We start from the raw sequence: 22,265 nt of genomic DNA, 5'->3' as shown, positions 1-22,265 counted from the left end.
AGTAGATGTTACTCAGTAAAAATAGCAAGTCACCATATTTTCCCTTATTAGCTTATTTGGGCACAAAATACCTTTCTTTCCATGATTGTCAGGAATCGTTTAGTTGATCTACCAGGAGGCAGATATTGTCATTGTTGCTACTGCTGCTGTTTTTGTTGTTGTTGTGTTTATTTTATCTATTCCTGTGTCATAATATTCAGCCTAGAATTATAATGTCTAAAAGCCACCCTCTGCTTGCCTGTGGCTTCTCACACTTGTCCCCAAAGTGTGCTTTCTGTATCTGTTTGAACAATAGTCTTTTGTTTTGACTGGTCAATGTGTCCTTAAATGTGTATAATATTAGACAACACTGGAAGGGATGGGTAGGTGTGAGGGGAGAACTTCTGTCCATTACCTTGGGTCCCCAGTCTTCCAACTTTATAGTATTTAGAAATGGCCTCCAAGGACTTCTGATTGGCATGAACGAGAGGGCAAAGAACATTCCAATACAAATGATATGCTATTGTTGAGGAATAGTTTTCTACGATAGGTTAATCATGAGGTGAATTATAAATATTTCACATACTAATTATATTAGTTTATGGAGATAAAACACCATATGAAGTGTTCCCAGCACACTCAGCAAGTTGGATGCTCTTTGCATGTTAATTGACTTGCTTCTTCAAGGCTAGTGATCATGAATCCCTAAAGATGACAGAAATTATTATTGTGATATTGTACATTACAGATCTTTGTACCAGGTTGACACCTACCTTTCCCCACGAGTGCCTTTTCCTTGGATTGTCTTTTGAGTACTTGATATATTGGAATGGTGAAGCAGAGAACAGTGCCTGATATACTGTTAGGAGCCCCAAGGAAAAAGTGATGGGCTCAGTCAAAAATGACATCGGATAACAGCACTCCCTAGAATTGGGTTGGATGCTCAAGTAAGAAAGTAAGCGCTTCCTTTTGGGAACATGAAATGCTTCCTCCCCTACTTTTTTTCCTTAATGGTAGGGGAAAATATACTGAACACTTTACTATAAACAGTGAATCAACCAGTTTTATTTTCTGAGTGTCACTGATGAAATGAATGATTAACTCATTCATTCATTCACTTATTTACACATATGGGATGGGATAAACCCATTGCTGTTAAGTTGATTCCAACTCATAGTGACCCTGTAGGACAGAGTAGAACTGCCCCATAGGGTTTCCAAGGAGCAGCTGGTGGATTTGAACAGCCAACCTTTTGGTTAGCAGCCGAACTCTTAACCACTGTGCCACCAGGGATAGGATAGTGAATAAGAAAGATTGAAGGCCTGCCCTAATGGAACTTAAAATCCAAATAGTTAACTGCCATGTTGAGGAAGCTATGGGATACTGAACAACAACAACAAAAAATAGCGGCTCTAATTTCTCTCTTCAAGGAATATATATATATATATAATGGGAGAAAAGAAGGAAATATATGAAATACTAGAGAAACCTGTAACAAACCAGAAATGAGATTTTTAACAGCCACATTTGAGGACCAAGCCCTTTGGTTTAATTAAATCTCCAATGCAGTTACTTTCATGAGCCCCAGATCTGTTATCTCCAATTACCTACCTGGCATTCCTCTGAAATTCAGCACTTGTAAGACCTGTCACCTTATCTCCTCTCTCCTCCAACCAACCCCTGATTTGTTTTTTCCTCTTGTGTTAAGGAGTGGTACCACCGCCTATCTGATTATACATGCCAGAAACTTTTGAGTTACCCTTACCCTCTCTTTTCCAATAACCAAGCTGGTCATTTCTCCTTCATTGCTCTTAAAGTCAGCCATTTCTATTTCACTTCCCTGAACCATCTCATTATTTCAGCAATGACTCCTTCAGGTTATCTAGGGTGCTGCTTGGATTGCATCTCTTCAGGAGAACTTTCCTTGATGGGTATTACCTTTCCTCAGTTTGTTTAGTCAGAACCATGTAGTCATTCAGTAAATACGTTATGAGTGTGATGAACAAGTAATGAAATAAAAATATTCGGGTTGGTACAGTTCTTCCGTATACCATTTATATTCTTTTATTTCTCAAACATTTAGACTATAATAAGAAGTAACATGAAAATGTTAAGAGTCACATTCTAGTTAGATGGCTTAAAATCAGTGTGGAGTAAGTGAAAAGTAGAGGCTCTGTATTGGATTTGGAGCTCATCTCTGCCTCTTAGTAAATGTTGTTGTCTTAGCATTTAACCAAATCTCTTTTGCTTTAATTTCTTACTTGGTAAAATAGGGTTAAGAAGATACATCTTTTAAGGTAGTGTTAAGGATTAAATGAGGTCATTGGTGGTTTAGAGTAGAATTCTCACCTTCTATATGGAGACCCAGATTTGTTTTCTAGCCAATGCATCTCACGCACTGCCACCACCTCTCTGTCAGTGGAGGCTTATTTGTTGCTATGATGCTGAACAGGTTTCACTGGCACTTGCAGACTAAGATAGACTAGAAAGAAAGGCCTGGCAATCTACTTCTTCAAAATCAGCCAGTGAAAACCCTGTAGACCGCAGTGATCTGATCCTATTGTGCACGGGGTCACCATGAGTTGGGGGCTGACTTGACGGTAGTTAAGAACAACAACAAGGATTAAATAAGGTGATGTATGTAAAGAACCTTGCACAGCACGTAGTTCCCTGTCCTTCTTTAGAATATTACATGACTTAAGGATTTCATTATGAAGAAGTGGTGATTGAGAGCCATGGTTTTAAATGAACGGTTTCATCTCTTATATATTTGGATATGCTCAGAGCAACCTTCCTTTTTTTGAGGTGTCCCTGGGTGATGCAAACAGTAAAGTGCTCCACTGCTCACGAGAAGGTCGGTGCTTTGAACCTACTCAGAGGTTCGGAAGAAAGGTCTGGAATCTGCTCTCGAAAAGTCACAGCCTTGAAAACTGTATGGAGGAAGTTCTGTTCTGACACAGATGGGGTCATTAGTCAGAAATGACTGTATGGTAGGCTTTTTTTAGTGATAGTGGTACTTTATGTGATACCTTATCCTCTCGTTTTACTACGTTTTTTTCTTGGGCAATAAGCATTCACAACTCAGTTAATCAATAATAATAAGAAGAAGTAAAGGTTATTAGTATAATACTAAACCTACAGTGGGTCACCATATCACTAACTTAAATAAAATACAAACTTCTTATCCTGCACTCAGGTACCCCCAAGTCTGACTGATGGAAGACCACCTTTTCAATTTTATCCAATTACTTTTTTTTCAAACCTGAAACTTTAGCTAACGATCTCTCTTCTCTCTCCCTGGTTCAGATAGTTCCAATCCTCCAGGAGCCAACACCCCAGGACGCAGGACTCCCCTGCCATCCCCGGTTACCCCTAGACTCTGGTTTTTCCCTGGTCTTCATCTTTTCTTCTTCCTCTGAACTGCCTTGGCACTTAGCACCTCTGCCTTCATTCACAATCAGTCTCACACTACTTTGTGACATTTCTTTTCCTGAACAAAACTGTTACTTATCTTTTTTATTGTTATTTAATGTTTCCTATATTTATGGCTTGTTTTACCAGTTATATTGTCAGCTCTTTTGGAACAAAGGAGCTTCTTAGTTTGCCAAGACATTTGACGATATTCTGATTTATTGATTTATTGATAGAATGTTTAAAATAGATATGTCTATCAATGTTCTGAATGGTATTTATTGATAATGGATTCTAGTCCCCCCAGAAATTAACATATACGGCAAAATTATTTAAATGTGCACAGTAAAAATTTCAATTTATTTATGAGTTTTTTGTTTCAATAGTAGGTCCACCCTCTCTTCCTGTCTCCTCCTTTCTTCTTACAAACATACTTAGAACTGAGTGTCTTTTATGAATTAGACACTGTGCCAGATACCAAGAAGAAAAATAAAAAATTAAAAAAAAATATGGAGTGAAAAAAATAAGCTATGTAGTATCTCTAGGATAACATTTACATACATTTAAATCAGAATACACAAACTGCACTATCACTTTTTTTTTTAAGACTCTTGAGAGGTTGCTGGAATAATTTAAGTGACACCTGAATTTAAGTGGTACCTTTAGCTAAAGAAGCTCAACAGATATAATGTAATTTGGCTCCCTAAGCATCTATAAGGAGCTCTGGTGGCACAGTAGTTTAAGCACTCGGCTGCTGACCGAAAGATCAGTGGTTCAAAACCACTAGCGGCTCCACAGAAGAAGGACGTGGCAGTCTGTGTCTGTTTACAGCCTTGGAAACCCTGTGGGGCAGTTCTGCTCTGCCCTGTAGGGTTGCTATGAGTTGGAATGAACTCGATGGCAGTGGGTTAAGCATCTGTAAGGCAGGTTAGTGTGCTGATGATCGCAGCAGTGATAGATGTTAATAAACCAGCCCTGTGTTGGAGATAATGCTCAGTGGAAGGTCCTGCCTACAGACCTCAATTCTCTGCCTTACCTGACAAGCCTCTGACACAGTGCTTCCTGCAAATTAGCAATCACAAGAACCAAGAAAGTTAAATGACTTCTTTTCCTTTTTCTTTAGATAAGCTTTCATCTCGTAGTTTTGTTTTGAGCAAATGGAAACATTTTGTTATGCAGTATTCTTGAAAATTTTAAAAAATCTATTGCATGTAGTGGAAATTTTCCAATTAAGATGAAGTAGGTGACAACTAATGCAAATTGTGTTGAAATTTATTTTGTGTATCAATGATTAATGAATATTAGAGCTTCGTTTTCTTTCTACATTGGTTTTAAGAATTAAAAAATTAATTTAAACCAAAAACTTTTGAAGTGTTTGGAATAATTTTCATTTGTGCATAGATGGATTATTGAGCTCCTTTTGTATTGAAACCACTCTGAAGGCACTTTGGGAGTGATAATGGGAGGGAAGCAATAGCACTGCTCTCTTTCTGTCTCTTCTCATATCCAGTTCATCAGCAAACCTGTCAGCTCTGAGTACCTCTTATCACTTCCAGCACCATCCTCTTAATCCAAGCCACCTTTCTCTTCTCCTTACTATTCTCCCTTCTTCCACCCATGATGCCCTACAATCTGCTCCATGCAGCAGTCAGAGCAAAATTTTCTGATTTTAAAAAAGTAACAAAAAAGTCCCATGAAGTACATAAACAAAAGTAATAGACACAGTAAGGGATTATATGAAGATTTCAAAACTTTATAAATAAATGAATACAAAACCCATGCTCTGGTAGAAAAAATTATGGTAAATCATATGATGAACTCTATTAAAAATCATGTTTTAGCAATAATTATTAACATGGTAAAACAACCTGGTAGTCAGAGTTAAAAGTAAAACAATATAATAATGTATACTTATTGCAAAGTGAAAAGAGTAAAAGTAAGTACCCCCAATGTGCAGATATAATTGTCCCACTCTTCTACATAAAATCCTTTAGTCTTTTTTCATTGATCTTACCATAAAATCCAAAATTATTTTCATGTTGTACCAAGGCCTAGCCACTCTAAGTGAACAAAGTGCTCCAGACTTTTTGGTCAGTATTCAGTTCCTTGACCTGCCAATTTTCTTCTTGCCTCAGCAATGGCAGCCTACATCTGGTTTTCTATTTTATGTCCATCATTTAGCCTTGTTGTTGTTAGGTGCTGTGGAGTCAGTTCCAACTCCCCAGAGACCCCATGCATAACAGAATGAAATGCTGCCCGTCCTGTGCCATCCTCACAGCCCATTGTATTGCAGCCACTGTGTCAATCCATCTCTTTGTAGTACCTGATAAATAATAGGTGCTCAGCATATACTTGCTAAATGAGCACCAAAATGCAAGTAGTGAAGATCTGAAGATCTCTGTGTGGGTGGTTATGGGTCATACTTACTTGATTTCTATTTTCTGTTCTCACAAAATTTTCTGTAATTAATGTGTGTTTTCTAATTACCAGAAAGGGGGGAGAAAAAAAAAAAGTAGTGCCGTTCTAGAATTGAATAGCCTAGCAGGTGAAGTTGAGCTAGTCAGGAAGAAGTTAGAAGTTGTGTTATCACAAGCAGGTCAAAGGCCTATTTGAAGAAAATCAATTAAATGAGGAATTGCATCAAGTACCATAGGTGGAGACAGAGAGAGTGTTATGTTAAGGAAAGCTGGTCTGTCCAGTGTTGTGCTATCCTATACAGTTGCCGCTAGGCACATATGCAGAGCCCTAGTGATGCAGTGGTGAGGAGCTTATCTGCTAACCAAAATGTCGGCAGTTCAAGTCCACAAGCCTCTCCTTGGAAACCCTATGGGGCAGTTCTACTCTGTCCTGTGGGGTTGCTATGAGTCAGAATGAGCTTGATGGCAGCGGGTTTGGTTTTTTCGTTAAGGCATGTATGAAAGGAGCCCTGGTGGCACAGTGGTTAAAGGGCTCGGCTGTTAACCCAGAGGTCAGTGGTTTGAACCCACCAGCCACTCTGCAGGAGAAAGATGTGGCAGTCTGCTTCCATAAAGATTTACAGCCTTAGAAACTCTGTAGGGCAGTTGTACTCTGTCCTGTAGGGTGGCTATGAGTTGGAATCAACGAAAGACAGTGGGTTTAGGCACACATGACTATTTAAATTTTCATTTAAATTAATTTGATCAATTTAAACTTAAATTAACTTAAACTTAAATTGATCAAATTAATTTAAATTAAAATTTTAGTTCTTCAGTTACACTAGCTACATTTCAAGTGCTCCATAGCCATATGTGGCTACTATATTGTATAGTGCAGATAGAAAACATTTCTGTCATCACAGAAATTAATACTGGACTATGTTGATTGAGGGTCCTGGAGAGTAGGTATCAAGGGAGACCTTGGGAAGGAGGCTGAGCAGCATGGATCTAGACAAGGAGTTAAGGTATTGAGCAAAGTTACACTGCTTAAAAGAATGCAATTTACTCTTTTGTTAAAGGCCTAACTGAAGTTGTGTAAGAAATTATTTAAGTATGAGTAACACAACCCAGGAAACCCTGGTGGCATAGTGGTTAAGAGTTTGGCTGCTAACCAAAAGGTTGGCAGTTCGAATCCACCAGGAACTCCTTGGAAACCCTGTGGGGCAGTTCTACTCTGTCCTATAGGGTCGCTATGAGTCGAAATCGATGACAGTGGGTTTGGTTTTTGGTTGAACACAACCCAATCTATTGCTGTGTTAAATTGTGTACTATGTTCCATTATGTGATAAGTGTTTTTGGAGGATGGGGAACATACTAAAAGATATTATGGACAAGAGTCAGATGACCTAGTCTTTGAAAGATTACTACTAGATTGTATGTGGCAGTAGGTGGAATATTGAATGCCTGCCCTCTTTCCTCATTTCACTACCTTTCCATATAATTTAAGATACAAAAACATTTATCTTTGTAATAATGTTCACATTCCTACAGTGTTTGGATATATTTCAGCATCTCTTGTACATATTAAGAAAATAGGGTACAGGGCAAGCCGCTGCTTTATTTGAACTGAGCAAGAAAGAAATAAATCCCTAACCTTTAATTTCATTGTTGTAACTTATTTTGGATTCTTTAAGCAAATATGACTCAAGTTGTAGATATAATGTGCATTGGAAACAATCGAAACATGTATGTGGATATAATCACAAATACATGGAATGGTGTTAATGTGCCTGCAAGCACAGAGCTGTTTTGGTTAGACTATTATAATAGCAGCTTGCTTGTACTTTTGGTGAGATGGTAAGCTAGTGATGTAGCCGTTAATTTAAATTTAGCAGACATTTTAAATATAGGTTTCTCTTACAGAGACAAAAGTTGCAATTTAAAGCTCTTTGGTGGTCTAAAAACAGCTTAATTCTGTAGTAGCATAGTAATAAGTACTAATCCAGCTTATACAGGGATTGTAGTATGTCATGTTTGTGAAAGATTGCCCAACTGCTTTCTCTGGGTTTTATGTTAATTTAAAAATATTAAACGTAAAACCTTGTAACATCTTCATACTGCGATAAACTGTTCAATTTAACTTGTACTCAAGCAGCAGCTGTCAGGAATTATCCTGTTCCTAGTGGTGTTTGCTGTCACCTTATGCCCTTTCCTGCCAGAGACCCACTGTGGAATGATGAAGCTCACCTTTTTAGAATTTATTGCTTAAATAATACCTGAAGCAGAATGAACGCTGGTATCCTAGGGATTAAGTGCTGATGGAGTGATGTTATTCAGTGTATCATTATAAACTTTTCTTTTTAAAACTGATGGTAGGGGGCAAAGTAAAATTGTCTATGAATCATGCCTGCATTTGTTTTGTGGGCATATTCATCACTTCTTTTTGGGTGTTGTTGAGCTAAATGTTTGAGGAATTGTTTACTGCCTAATTTAACAACCACTTTATAAGTGAAAAGGCAAAGAGAAATACTTTACTGATGATGGATGTAATTTCTACAGTTTAGTAGTAGTGAGGGCTATTTCAAGATTCATTGTGAAAATACAATGAATTTCCTTTTCATGATTAAACAAACTGAAGGAAGTGTTGACGTGGGCAGTACCAAATGGTTAATATGAAAATCATTGCCCTTTCACTTCTGAATGTATTACTTTTTTTTTTTTCAATCTGGGAGGGCTTTTTTGAAAGGCTCAACTTTAGGTTTGGATTCTTGGATTCCCTGAGTACAGATCAGCTGATAAGTAGGGTAAGGAGAGAGGGGTGCGTAATAGGAATAGAGGAAAGGGCTCACCTTGGTTAAACATTTGCTGCAGATGGTCAACCCTGAGGGTCATCCTCATGGAGGAAATTAATAATTGAATTACAACTAGAAAGACATATATTATGTTTCTATTGTTTATGGAGTGTAGCATGTTTTTTTTTTTTCTTCTACTCACTGCCATTTAATGCTTAATCCCCCCAATTTGTAGTTTTATAAGTGCATAATTTATCAAAAATTTGCAAATATAGAAAAATGAATTGCTGTATACAATTCACTTACATTAATCAATTGCTCATGTTTTGCACCTTTGCTGTTCCTGTCTGTACAATACATACATTTGAATATTTATTGTTATTGTTATTTAAATGGCTGAACCATTTAAAAATTACTTGCAGGCATCGCGATACTTCACACTTAAATAATTTGGCATGTATCACTTAAGAATAAAGGTATTTTCTGATATGTCCACAACACAATTATTATACTTAAGAAATTTAAGATGGATAAAAATGTACAATCTTATAGTCAGCTGATAATCAAAATTTTTCTGTTGTCCTGATAATGTCCTTTATAGCTGTATTCAATCAAGCAGAACACATTGCATTTGTTGCCATGTCTCCTTATTTTCTTAATATAGACTTTTTTTTCTTTTATAATATTGACATTTTTGAAGATCCAGTCCAGTTATTTTGCTAAATATTTTTCTGATTTTATCCTCATGACAAAATTCAGATCAGGCATTTTTGGCAGGAATGCTGTATTGGTAATCTTGTATCATTTTCAGTGCAGAAATACGTGATATCACTTTGTTCCATTATTGGCTATATTAAGTTTGATTACTTGGTTAAGGTGTTGTTTACCAGATCTATGATAAAGGTGCCTTTTTTTTTTTTTTTTGTAATTCATATGTAATATGGGGACTGCATTTAATAAATTTTTGCTGTGTGAAAAACATTGTGCTTGCTTGGGTCTTGATTAAGAATATGAGTGTGAGGTGAGGGGGGATAGACAGGAGAGGGGGTATTATTCAATAACTAAACACACGAGTTGACATTCATTCTCTTTTAAGGAAAATATTGTTTGAGATTAATATTTTGTAGTTCTCTCTGCTAAGTATCAGATTTGTAGATAATGCGAATACCTTCATATTTCAGAATTTTCCATCTAAGTTTTAGAAAGGCTTATACTTGGTGGTGATGGCGGGGAGGGTGTGGCGATATCTTTGGACAAAATAGCACGTTATCTGATCATAGTTTTTTTCTGTTTGCTTTAGTTGAGTGCAAAATAGACAGTTTAAAAAATAAATGCATTTCTTTGGTAAGATTTTTTTTTTTTTTTTAACGAAGTATGTAACGGTAATACAGCCATATGGTTTTAAAGAGGGATTGCTGCCTTTTGGTCTTATATACTTCTTCTAGCCCATGAAGAAGACACTTGAATTCCTATTTATGATATATTAACTTATTATGTAATCATTCTTCTCATGTGAAAGGCTAGTGCTGCAGATTATATAAACACCTGAAGTTAACCATTTGGATTGTCAGCAAGGGAGGATTTATAGTAGCTGTAATCATGGTAATAACAAGGGTGATATTTTGTATTCATTAAGTACAGAAAAAAGCATTTGCAGTGTAGGTGGTCCACAGCCAATTCATATCCATGGAGTAATGAAAAACTCTTCAGCTTAGAAGACCAGGGAGTCCCTGCTTTGCCACTTTTTACCAGTGTGATCTTAGAAAAAAACTCTTAACCTTCTTGAGCCTCATTTTTTAGAATTGGAATTAAAGCTGTAGGGGTCAAATGATGCTACATTATGTTATAAAGGTGGCATTCCATCAAAATCATGCCATCTAAATGTCCTCAGTCGCCCAGGGACTATAATTTGTACCTCTTTTGTGTCCATATATGGTAGACATCTCACCAGTGAAACATTTCCAGGTTGTCCCAGATAGCTATTACTCCTTTCTGTTTGTTCCTCTGATACTTTGTACCTGTCACTGTTACAGGAAGCATGCATCCTGATGGACTGTCTTATTCATCTTTTTCATTCCTTCCTGGTTAGAACCTGGTACATAGTAGGCATTTGGCAAATGTTTGTGGAGTGAGTAAAGAGACACTTCACTCTCATTTATAAACATGGATAGGTAAGCTTTCAGTTTACCTTTATCCCCCAAACAGAGAATTAGCTTTTCATCATTTTTTAGACTAGTGTTTTATACAAGGGATTTTACAGATAGTACATCTGGTGCCATTAGCAATCCAGGAATGGAGAAGAAAAGATAAAACAAAACAAGCATTGCAGGATTCTTTAAAAAAAAAAAAAGAAAAAAAAAGAGGGGGAGGGGGAGAGGGAGAAAACATGCCAAGAGAAAAAGACCACACTAGAAAAGTCTATTGCATAAATCAAAAGGGTTTATGTCATAACATGAGCATGTGCCATTCCTGCTTGTATATTGAATTTCAGTAGTTGGTTGCATAAAGAAGTAAAGTGTAATGAAACTGGCAAGCAAAGTATTCCCCAGTCAGCCTTATCTTTGTTCCATTTGTCCTTCAGATAGAGCTTTTCTTGCCTTTTTCAATAAAATCCATCCAGCTTTTTTTTTCATTTTGCATCTCTCAGCAACTGAGCTGAGAAGACCAATGAGATTCGGGGCTTTTATAGTTCTTAGCAGCTGCTTTCTAAGAGATCAAAACTTAGAATGCTGCTACATGGTATTAAGGCTTAACTATTGATGTGTCCCTATAGGGGATATGTTTTTCTTGGGGTGGGATGAGGGAAGAGGAGAGAAGAAGGGCAAAGGATGACCCCTTCAAGCATGCTCAGCACAGTAAACCCTAATTTCCTTGTTTCCTAGGATCCTCTTTGCAAGCTCAGTGCTTAACCTGACCGAACTGGCTGCCCTTCGGCCTGACCTTGGGAAATTGAAAAAGATTCTGTACTTCCACGAGAACCAATTGGTGTATCCTGTCAAGAAATGTCAGGAGAGGGATTTCCAATATGGATACAACCAAATTCTTTCATGGTAGGTATAGATTGCATCATTATATTCCATCCATTGCCACTGTTTTCTTTATAGATGGTTAGCTTTTAAGTTGGAGACCTACCATACACCTATTTAAAAAACACTTCGAGGTAGGTGTGGATATGTAAACATTTCCATGGTAGTAAATACTTGTGCTTCTAGAGTATATATAAGATCACAGCAAATCCTTTTTTAAAAAATAGGTATATGTAACAATCTAATTTATATGTTGAAATAATTGTCCAACTCTGTATTTTTCACAGCATTCAGAATATAGTCGAAGGATTGTCTGGGACTTTTACGCCATGACTTCACGATCTGTTGTTTAAGGCATACTTTTAGAAAAGGGCAGTTAGTCAACACTGATTTACCTACCACATTCACTGTATTCAGCTAAAATCAGAATAGAAATTTACAGAGGAATTAAAAAAAATTAAGCATAAGCATAACAAGGAGTTTTTGTCCATTTAAAAAAAATTTTTGTTGTTATTTATAAGACAGAGAAAACTGTGGAAAATGAATCTTTAGGTTGTGGTTATTGTTTTGCCCTCACTGAGTCCTCTGAAATTGCACAGCCTTAACACACCATGACATTTCAAAGGTGATGGTCCTTCTTCATTGTTACTTCAACAGAGTGTATTTCCTGAAGCTTGGTTAATCAAAGTAGTTAACAGTAACTCTGTGGAACGGCTTTGCTGTTGGATCCCATTCAACCTAACTGTACCAGTATATGACTGAGCAGGACTGCTTTCAGTTCGGCAGTGATTTGGGTACATTTTACTCAACTTTATTAACAGTTATTAGCAACTGGGATTGATGATGTTTTTAAACAGATCCACACCTTTTGCAAGTATGTTCCATAGTTTAGTCGACGTAGAAAAACAACTATACGGAAATACTTCTGTATTTTGAGCATTTTGTAAATGTTTTCCTGCAATCATTTTTACAAGCTGCTTCAGTTGTGAAGTAGAAGTGCTATCAAAATAGAGTGGAACAGCTTCACTTCAAATGTCTTATAAAAAAAAAGCAACTGTTTTAAAATTTCACAATAAAATTAAAATATTTTATATTGAAACAGAGAATGGAAATATGTTTGAAAAACAAAAATAAAATCATTTTGTGTTCTATCAATATGGAACACATTTGTAATCATCTTGATTTCTTGAATTAACATCGTTCTTTTCCTCAAATAATGTGTGCTTATTACCCCTGCGAAATCACTGGGAAAAAAAAAATTAAGTCTATTTTTCCCTTTATGGGTGGGTTTTAAAGTCAATGGAAGTTACACCTCATATCAGGGAGGAAATACACCAAAAAGAATATTTCTGTAAACTATCTCGGATCTTTAATTCTGCGAAGAATGGTTTTATAAGAATGTAAGTAGTTGGGTTTCATGCCTTATGAGGGAGGGCAGAGATCTAAAAATTTTTAGCTCACCATCTCTCATCTTTCCGTTTCATAACAGGTTATTTTTGTTCATAGGGAATGGGAGTATAAAAGCTTATACATGATTTTTCAGCATTGCCATTCTCGAGAGGGTAAACTGATAGACAAGCTTGGAGAGAAAGAAGTGTACTTGATCATCTGTTAGCTTCGTAATGGAGGAATGGTTCACAGTCGTCCAGAGGAGAAATAAGAGTGTCAGAAGCAGTCCTGTTCAGATTCTCTTAGAAAAGTATTACTCTTACTTCCTCAAATGTTTCTTTAGTTTTCTTGCTGACTTTTGCTTTTGTTGGCACTGTCAGATTTTTTTCTTGACTTGTGGCAGTTAAGGACTTTAAAGATGACTGACATAAGCACTCACCTTAAATAGAGGTTTCACTGACCCTCTGACTTATGAACACATGTCATAACTGTATATTATGACCTGTAGGTCGCTATTACAATATATGACATATGGTGAAAACAGACTAGCTGTAAAACATCCTTCAACTTTTGGTATATTATTATATGGGTTTCCTTATTGCTTGGTGTTAACTCAGCACTTTCGTGACATTCTATATCCTTTTGTATCATCTACATTGTAATCACCTCCACCCCCAAAATTTGTACTAGGTTGCATCTGGGGGAAAAAAAGACTTGTACGGAAAAGCAACTTTTTGGAGAATGGAATGACAAGTCCGATTCCTTTCATTAGTTTTAAATAAGGAGAACTTTGGCTATCTTAGTACATATAAGTTAAACTAAACTGAGAATTTACTATGGTATTCCTATTTTTTATGTGCTCTATTTATTACCTTGTGTTTCCCAGTCCTGTGGACTTAAACGTCCTCGTTTCAGTTTTCTTGATCTATCATTTTTAGGGTAAAATAAAACTAATGGCTTTGTCTATTTAATCTTGCATATCTTCTTATCAAAGCATTTATATGTATTTCATTGAGATCCAGTGACACTGAGTCATTGCTTAAAGCAAAAAGGCCATCTTAAAAAAAATCAAAGCAATGATTTATTAAATCAATTTTTGATTCATAAAGGAATCATAGTACATATTCAGGTTTTATCCAGCTTACCCATGGTTTTTATGTGAGCTCTTTGGTTTTCAAAAAAACTTATAACCGCTGACATGGTGATGACACACAAACTTTGTTTTCACACTTGCTTATAACAGTATATTTGAGATCATTTATATTAAATAAAAATATTAAACAGGAACATAGTCTGTTAGTCGAAAGCAGTAGTCACTCGCACATTTATTTTGTGCATGATGTTATGGTCCTTTATAATACATTCCTTTGTGCAATCAGTAGGACCTAGTGATTTTTTTTTCCGACCTAGTGATTTTGATTTCTGGATCCACGTCCACTAATCTCTTCTACTTCTCTGACCACCCCAAGTGTAATAACAAAGTTAGTTATTTGTAGAGATGCCATATAATCCTTCTTGTGTAGCCCCAGAGTTTTTAAAAATGTAAGATGGTTTGTCAAAGCAAGAGCTAAAGCAAGAAATAGACTTTAACCAAATAGTGTTGAAGGTGTCATGCTCTAGGATGGAAATAACTATCTGAATTAACCTTCTTGAAGGTAGTGAGAAGTAAGGCAAATTTCTCAGTAGTATGGTGCAAAAGGATGTTCATCACTGATTTAGAAACCCGACATGGGTAGGTGAGCCAGAAAAAAAAAAAGATCCTGTTGTACTTACTGTTTTTGTAACATAGAAAGTATCTGGCATTGTGGAAAATTATGCTTTGGTTTGAAATCTTACGTGATTCCATTAAATCAGTTAATTCCTCTGCTGTCTTCTCTTCCTTCTGCCGCCTATCCACCTTCCCATGATATAATGCTAATGAAACTAACTATTAGAGGCATTTTGATAAATAATGATGACAAATGCAGAGTTCTTTGCAAACCTAAGGTGCAGTATAAACTCTGATTAATACACAGAGATCTTAGGGTTATAAAAATAACTCTGAATAAATGTAGACACATCACTTGGATTTATCTTTTCCCTTTACAGCCTGGTGGCTGATGTGGTGGTATTCAACTCAGTTTTTAATATGGAGTCATTTCTCACTTCCATTGGAAAATTTATGAAGCTGATTCCTGATCACAGACCCAGGGATCTGGAAAGCATCATCAGACCCAAGTGCCAAGTTATTTACTTTCCCATCAGATTTCCTGATGTAAAAAGGTCAGTATGTTTGACTCTGTTCTCAATATTGTGTCATAAGTTGCTTTTCAAATATATAGAAGTTGGTGTTCTTGCCAGTTTATATTAGCGTGGTTAATTAGCTAATCAAGTTCTATTTTACTCTGCTGTGATTTACAAAGATTTTAAATAATCAAATGTCCAGCTTATCGCTGAATAGTTAGTTCCAATATTGAGTTCTTCCTTTCTTTTATTTGTTTGTCAAAGCAAGGTGCTTTGGCTTTTTAGCACTTCCTGTTGTGTTTCTTTCTTTCTTTGTTACAGATATCATTGTCAAGCATTTTCTCAACCTTTGCAATCTGTACGTGCTCATTGGTTTATATGTATATGTTCCAAGTAAATCAGTGTTAAATCTCACTGCTTGGATTACTTGCATTTCCTATGCTGTTTTCTTCTATTTTTTCCTTCCTGTGATTTTTATTATTTAAATATCTTAATAAAGAGTTAAATCTTCTATGTTAAGTTGAAAATGTGCTCAATAATTGCCGTTTCTCTTTCTCAGTTACTGAGAAGACATTTTTTATTACCCTTGTTGCTGGGCCCATCCTGAATTATCAATGGATGATGTGGCTCAAAGGGAACATTCTGGAATTACTTTCGATTAAACCTAGCAATTTTTTTCTTTTTTTTTTTTTACTACCACAAAGAACACTTCTCCCTGGTGAATAGAAAATTTACTTCAGTGGGACTCTCACTAACTGGGGATGCTAGTGTTTTGTAACTGACTACATCCTTAAAAAGAATTCGGGGGCAGCTGTTTTTCCCTACCTCTGCAGTGAAGGCAGGAAACAATTTAATGTCCATACATGCCATGCAGGAGGTCAACATTAGTCTCTACACTCTGTGCTTAATGAATTCATCCAGATTTTGCTGTAGGGACTATAGTCCTTATCCACACTCCAAATGCTAATTTATTTTAGTGTCTCCCTGATTAATATTTCACTGAAGAAAAATCTGCCTCATACTAAATCAAGTTAGTGAGTCATAAAATTTAAGTTATATCACCTTGCCCAATTTTTACTTATGGAGTTCAGAAGACAGATACCCGTGGAAGTAAAGAGATTGGCTTGCACTTATACCGCTTATTGTTGTCACAGACTGGATTAAACTTTAGACCCTCTGACTTCTGATTCCATTTTCTGTTTGTTGCTCAAGCTTCCTGTCATTATAGGTCATTTGTCAAAAGCATTTAATGATTTATTTGGAGTTTTGAAAATCATAAAGCTATGTGGAACTATATATGTACATATCTAATTTTCCTACGTGTGATGAGAGAATTTCAACTTAAAAAAATAAGTGTTACACTTTAAATCTGTTATTAGCTAAAATGCGACTATATATCTGAAGGGTTTCTTCAAAATGAAACTTATTTTTTGACATATTTTTTTCATCTAATACATTGGCAAAAATGTACATTTTTAAGTGAGTAGATGGTTATAGCACATCTTAATTATTACTGCTATAGACTTCCAAATAAATTATATATTTTAAAATGTATTTGCATCTGATATGTTTGTACATCATCGTATGTTTAATACACCTGTGGCAACTGAATAGTTTATTAATTTGGACTATATTACCATAAAGAAATCTAGCTAAATGGAAGACGTTTAAGAAATATTGTGGCCAAGATAACATTCATAAGCAAGGTCTTAGCCCAGAGTGTTATTTGAATTATTTTCAAATGGTAATTTGCTTTATCCATCCTGAACTCATATAGTGTAAGTAAGTGATTATTTGCATGAATGACAATTATTCTAATGCCTGCAGTCTTGAAAAAGTATTATTTTGTTGAGATGTTGAAAAATATTTAGTAATTACAAAGGCAAAATAACTAAGGTGATTTAAAAAACCACGGTTTTGAATGTTTCTGTCTTTCTATACAGATATCATTTGGTCATGGCAAAAAATGAATTTAAGGAAAAATAAAGCAGAATATATGATGAAATTATTGATATATACTATAATAATATATAGTATGATATAATGGATATTAGTCCGAGAGAGGAAAATCCACATTTCGGTGAAATACATGAGGATTTATAGAGTTGATAGCTGTTAAAATTAGAGCATGTCTGTCACATAGGCATTCAGTAATATTGGACTTGTGGCACCTTCTGCTCCCTGTTGCCCTCCTTGCCTCTCCCCTGCCTCACTCCCAAAGACCAGAAAAATAGTAGCAGGAGAGATATTCACTACTACATGTATTAAACATTTTGGGCTGTCAGAGTGGCATGATACAGCACAGAAAGCTCTTAAACACTGGAGACACACATACATGTATTTGAGTCCTGACCACCATTTACTAGCTCTGTGACCTGTGTAAGTGTAATGACCCTGAGCATAGATTTTTAATGGTTATGGTTATATTGACCTTACTACCATATAGGGAATACTGTATAGGGATGATATATTGACTAAATTAAATAATGTATGTCAAATGCCTACCACAGTACCTGGCATATAATGGACCCTCAATAAAGATCAGTTCATCTTATTAACTCCTCATCCCCATAACTGATTACATTTACTGCCACCTGAATATGGAGGACAGTTTCTACCCCTTATATTGACTCATGAAGATAAAGAACTATTCGGCCAAAGGTGCAGCCTGATATAAATAAAGAGGTTGGTTTATTTATTCCCTTTATCACCCTGACTCAAGCCATCTTTTGACCACCCCGGAACCTGCTATCCATTGATTGAGCCAGCTTCTTTTGTTTTTCTCTTGTCCTAACTTTCCTCCTTCTTTATCCAACTTAACTTCCATATTTCATCATTATACTCACTCTTTTGAGTATGTTCTTAAATCTTTTGCATCTCTTACTTCTTACTTGATTGTCAAAACTCCATGCCTGGCTTACTGTAACTCTCTGCCTACTGTGTACCTACACTCACAACTGAACGTGACAGGAGAAAAACATACAGCCGTACTTTTTAGCTCCACTCTAAATGCATGACTCTTAAATTCTGGTGGATTCTTAGAGCTGCCTGACAAGCATGCCACATTTTCCCTCTTCCAGAGAACTAATCATGCCTTCTCCTGTCTTTTGCAATCTCCAGTAACAAAGCTTCTGTTTTCATTCTCAGCTGATGACTGGAACAGTCAAAAGAGAACATGGATAATTTGCCACTACCAGTCTACTCAGTTACCTATCTCCATCTTCACATCTGTTACTATGGATGAACTGACCTGCCTTCTATCTAAGGCCGCCATCTTCACTTCCTTACCAGAGCCCATCCTTCTTGCATAATCAAGGACTGTTGTTCTAGCATTTTTTTCTTCTCTGTTCTGCATCATCAATTTTCCTCTCTTCTGGATTGTTCTTATTTCCCTTTTTCTGGATCATTTCTATTAGCTTACAAAAAATGTTATTTCTTACATCCTTTAAAAAAAAATCTCTCTTGATTACACTTCTCCCCTCTGCTACTGCCTCATTTTTCTCCTTTTGTAGCAAAATCCTTAAGGAGTTGTTTATATTTACTGCTTCCATTTTCATCTCTACCATTCTCTCTTGAAGCTACTCCACTGAAGCTGTTTTTGTCAAGGTCACTGATGACTTCTATGCCTCTAAACTCTGCGGTCAATTTTCAGTACTCATCTTCTTTAACATCACAGAATTTGCACACTATGAAACATTATTCAGTTGGTTTCCAGAATACACACTTCCCTGATTTTCATATAGGTTGCAGCTTCTCAAACTCCTTTGCAGGTTCCTCTTCTTCACCCTGCCTGACCTATTAACATTGGAGAGGCCTTTGACACTCTGACACTTAAAGGTTTGGTGGAGGAAGAACCCAAGACTAAATTAGAAAAAAAAAAGGTAAATGAGCCAGGGGGTCAACAATGAGAGAATAATACTCCTATGGAACAAAGGGGAAGGGCTTTAAGAAGAAGGTCAGTAGTGAATTCAGAGGAGTAAGGTTAAGTAAGATGATGACTAAAAAGCGTCTTTGAATTTGACAGTTAAAAGATCAGTGGTACCCCACCCTGCATTATGTTAACTCACAGTAAAGTTTCATATATTATTTGTGGCATCCAGAGAAACTTATAATTTAAATCTAAATGAGATTGATATTGCTCCCTCTCTCTGTCTCTCTCTCTCTCTCTCTCTCTCTCTCTCTCACACACACACACACACACACACACACACACCCTCTGCTCCTCACTAGAAGGATGAAGGCACCAAGGCCCAGGGAAGTTGTGTCTCCCAGCAATCACACAGCTACATAAGACTGAACAGGAACTGGAACTCATGTCTCAAAATCTCCACCCGGTGTTCAGCCCACCACATACTGTAAATGCAATTTCAGAGGTCTTGATTATCTGATTTTTCAGCTGACAGCAGATTAGCAGCATCAGATTGGGGGTGTGATAAAGGCAGGCTCACTGACAGCAGTAAAAAGTGACAGCTAACTGACAGCTTGACAACAAGAGAGCAGAAAGATAAACTATTAAAAAAATATATATGAGAAGTGAAAAAGCGTAGCAGCCTGGAGCCGTTCTCTGACAGGGCAGGCAACCCGGCACATCGAAGAGCCCTTGCAGACATTTCGCCATGATTATACAACTTGTACATCAAACGAATGATTGTGATTTATTAAGAGAGATTAAACGGTGGCTAGTAAATTCTGTTTAGGAATGTAGGGAAGTGTATCGCCCACTCTGGCCAGAAATTATAAATGATAGCAATGGAGGTAAACTATCTCTTACGCTAAGATATGCATGAGCCGTTTTAGTCACCTAAGCAAAGACAATAAACAAATCAGCCCTTTCTCATACAGGTGGTTTAGAGAGAGCTATGGCTGCTAACCAGAAGGTAGGCAGTTTGAATCCACCAGCTGCTCCTTGGAAACCCAGTGGGGCAGTTCTACTCTGTCCTGTTGGGTCGCTAGGAGTCATAATCAACTTGACAGCAACGAGTTTGGGTTTAGGAAAAACTAGGGGTAAACGGGACAATTCAGTAAGCTACCTATTTTAGATCTTCCTGATTAGTTTTTCATTGACCGTATTTCCTTTTTTGGGCTGAAAGGCGTGCATTATCCACTTCTGTGCTGCAGATATCCAGGCTTGTCAGGTGATTGTTGAAGAAAGCAGATTTTTCAATACTAATACTGGGAGATAAATATGATCTCAAGGCTTGGTGGAATGAGACTTATGACTGGGATATATAGCAAAAGAGACTATTCTCTGCTGAAGGATTTAGGTCAGATCAAAGATTGAGGAAATTTTACTGTGCACTTCAAGAAGGCATATTTCACATGGAACCCATGGTGCTGAAGATGGGTATGTGGTGGAGTGTCATGAGGAAGGAATCCTTCAGGCTCCTGAGCTAGACAGTAAAACAAGCCAGTATTTTCCTAATCTAGATTATGTAATTGGCCTGAAGACAAAGCCTAGCAGAACTAGGGAGTTTTAAATACTCAGACCTTTGTTTAAGTCTCATTCTTATGAAGTCAGAACATCTGAGGAATTTACTACTTGCTTTTTGACAATGTTATCTTTAGAAGGTAGAGCTAACCACAATAACCAACCCTTATTGATTCTTAGTTTATGCCATGCATTGTGCTAAGCATTTCCTACATGTTTTAGCATTTTATCCTTCCAGTAACTCCACAAGGTATTTCCTATTTGTAGTTGAAGAAACTCAGGCATAGAGAATTTAAGTAACTTGCCCAAGGTTACACAGATAGTAAAGGTATAACTAGAAATCAGACACCTTTTTACCCTATTTCAGAACCCAAACTCTTAGCAGTCTTACTGTACTGCCTTGCGCCCAAAGAAAGGTTCTGGTCCCTGATACTTAGCTCAGACCATCGAAGAACAACTGGTTAACAAAATAGAACTGACAGGAATGTTGGATGAAAATGAGCATGTCATGATAATGTTGTGGAAGAAAGGACTCAAGGCTTTAGAAAGCAGACTTTTATAAGTCTGAAGAAAATAGAATACACATACGGCCAGAAGTTCTGAAAAAGAAGACACCTCAATTGAATGTTAAGGACGGAAGTAGGCTACGTCTGCATGGCTTCCGACTTCTTCCATCTATCTCCTCTACAGAGTGTGGTACTGAGGGGAATAGCCACAATATTTCATGTAACTAGATTAGCTCAGCTCTCAAAATATCGGTTCATGTAAGAATGTATTACAGAAATACAGTGGATTACAAAGTGGCATCCTACGTCCTTGGAAAAGATCATGTCTCCCCGAGGAATTTCATCAGGGAACCGTGAGTAGAGAGTATCAAAGTGGCTATCATCTGCTTCGAATACCATTCAGTTGGACTGAAGGTGAAGACAGACGAGTGCTCAGGTTGTTGAGGCTGGTCCTTGTATATATTTGTCACTTGCCTACCTTTTCAGTGTCATTATTTGGTAAAGAAAGTTTAAATTTGTTCATTAAGGTTGCATATGATTGATGTAAAAAGATCAAGGGTGTATGTTCCTAGTGGGACCTAAAAAAAAAAGCATCTATTTATTTTTTAACAAGAGGATGAATGCATGATATATCCTTAGGAGTTTAAGTTTGGACTTTGGACAAATGGAAATAACTATACTTTAGACTGAGAAATATACGCTTGGTTTGGGTTTCAGGTCCGCTTTAGTTACCACGGAAAACATGCTGTATCAACCTTGCTGATGACTGCCCAGGAAGGAATTTCATATGTTTCTGTGGTCATTTCACTGCCTCTTCCTATTTTCTACAATATTTAATTGCCGGAGTTGTCATAGAGTACAAACAACAGTGGATTTTACCTCTGAGTGTCCTCGTTTCTTAGCAGATTATACATCCCCAGAATATAGACATAAAGAACAGTTCTCCTCATCCTAGTTTCTGTATTTTGACAGTAAAGGAAGGAGGAAAAAGGTGTTGGTCATTTGGGGTAATCTTAGTTTACTGAAACTTTAAGGATTTCTCTGCATGCTTCTCTCCACCTTTTCCGTGTAGCTAAAATGTGAAGCCAAAATAGAGTTTTTTGGACTTTCTTAAC

General features: G+C 36.7%; 1 protein-coding gene across 8 annotated transcripts in view; it reads left to right on the top strand.

Moving 5' to 3' along the window:
* Window positions 1–22,265, top strand: part of GTDC1 (glycosyltransferase like domain containing 1) — a 428,626-nt gene that overhangs the window by 210,108 nt on the left and 196,253 nt on the right. For all 8 annotated transcript variants that reach the window (XM_023730213.1, XM_023730214.1, XM_023730212.1 and 5 more), the window contains 2 exons: window positions 11,461–11,628; window positions 15,082–15,255. In XM_023730213.1, the coding sequence (XP_023585981.1) occupies window positions 11,461–11,628; window positions 15,082–15,255 (342 nt within the window). The remainder of the gene's footprint in view (window positions 1–11,460; window positions 11,629–15,081; window positions 15,256–22,265) is intronic.

The sequence above is a fragment of the Trichechus manatus genome, unplaced genomic scaffold (assembly GCF_000243295.1).
Source record: "Trichechus manatus latirostris isolate Lorelei unplaced genomic scaffold, TriManLat1.0 scaffold00033, whole genome shotgun sequence".
Taxonomy (NCBI): domain Eukaryota; kingdom Metazoa; phylum Chordata; class Mammalia; order Sirenia; family Trichechidae; genus Trichechus; species Trichechus manatus.
Note: the sequence above shows the minus strand (reverse complement) of the source record. Positions and strands in the feature narration are given on the sequence as shown.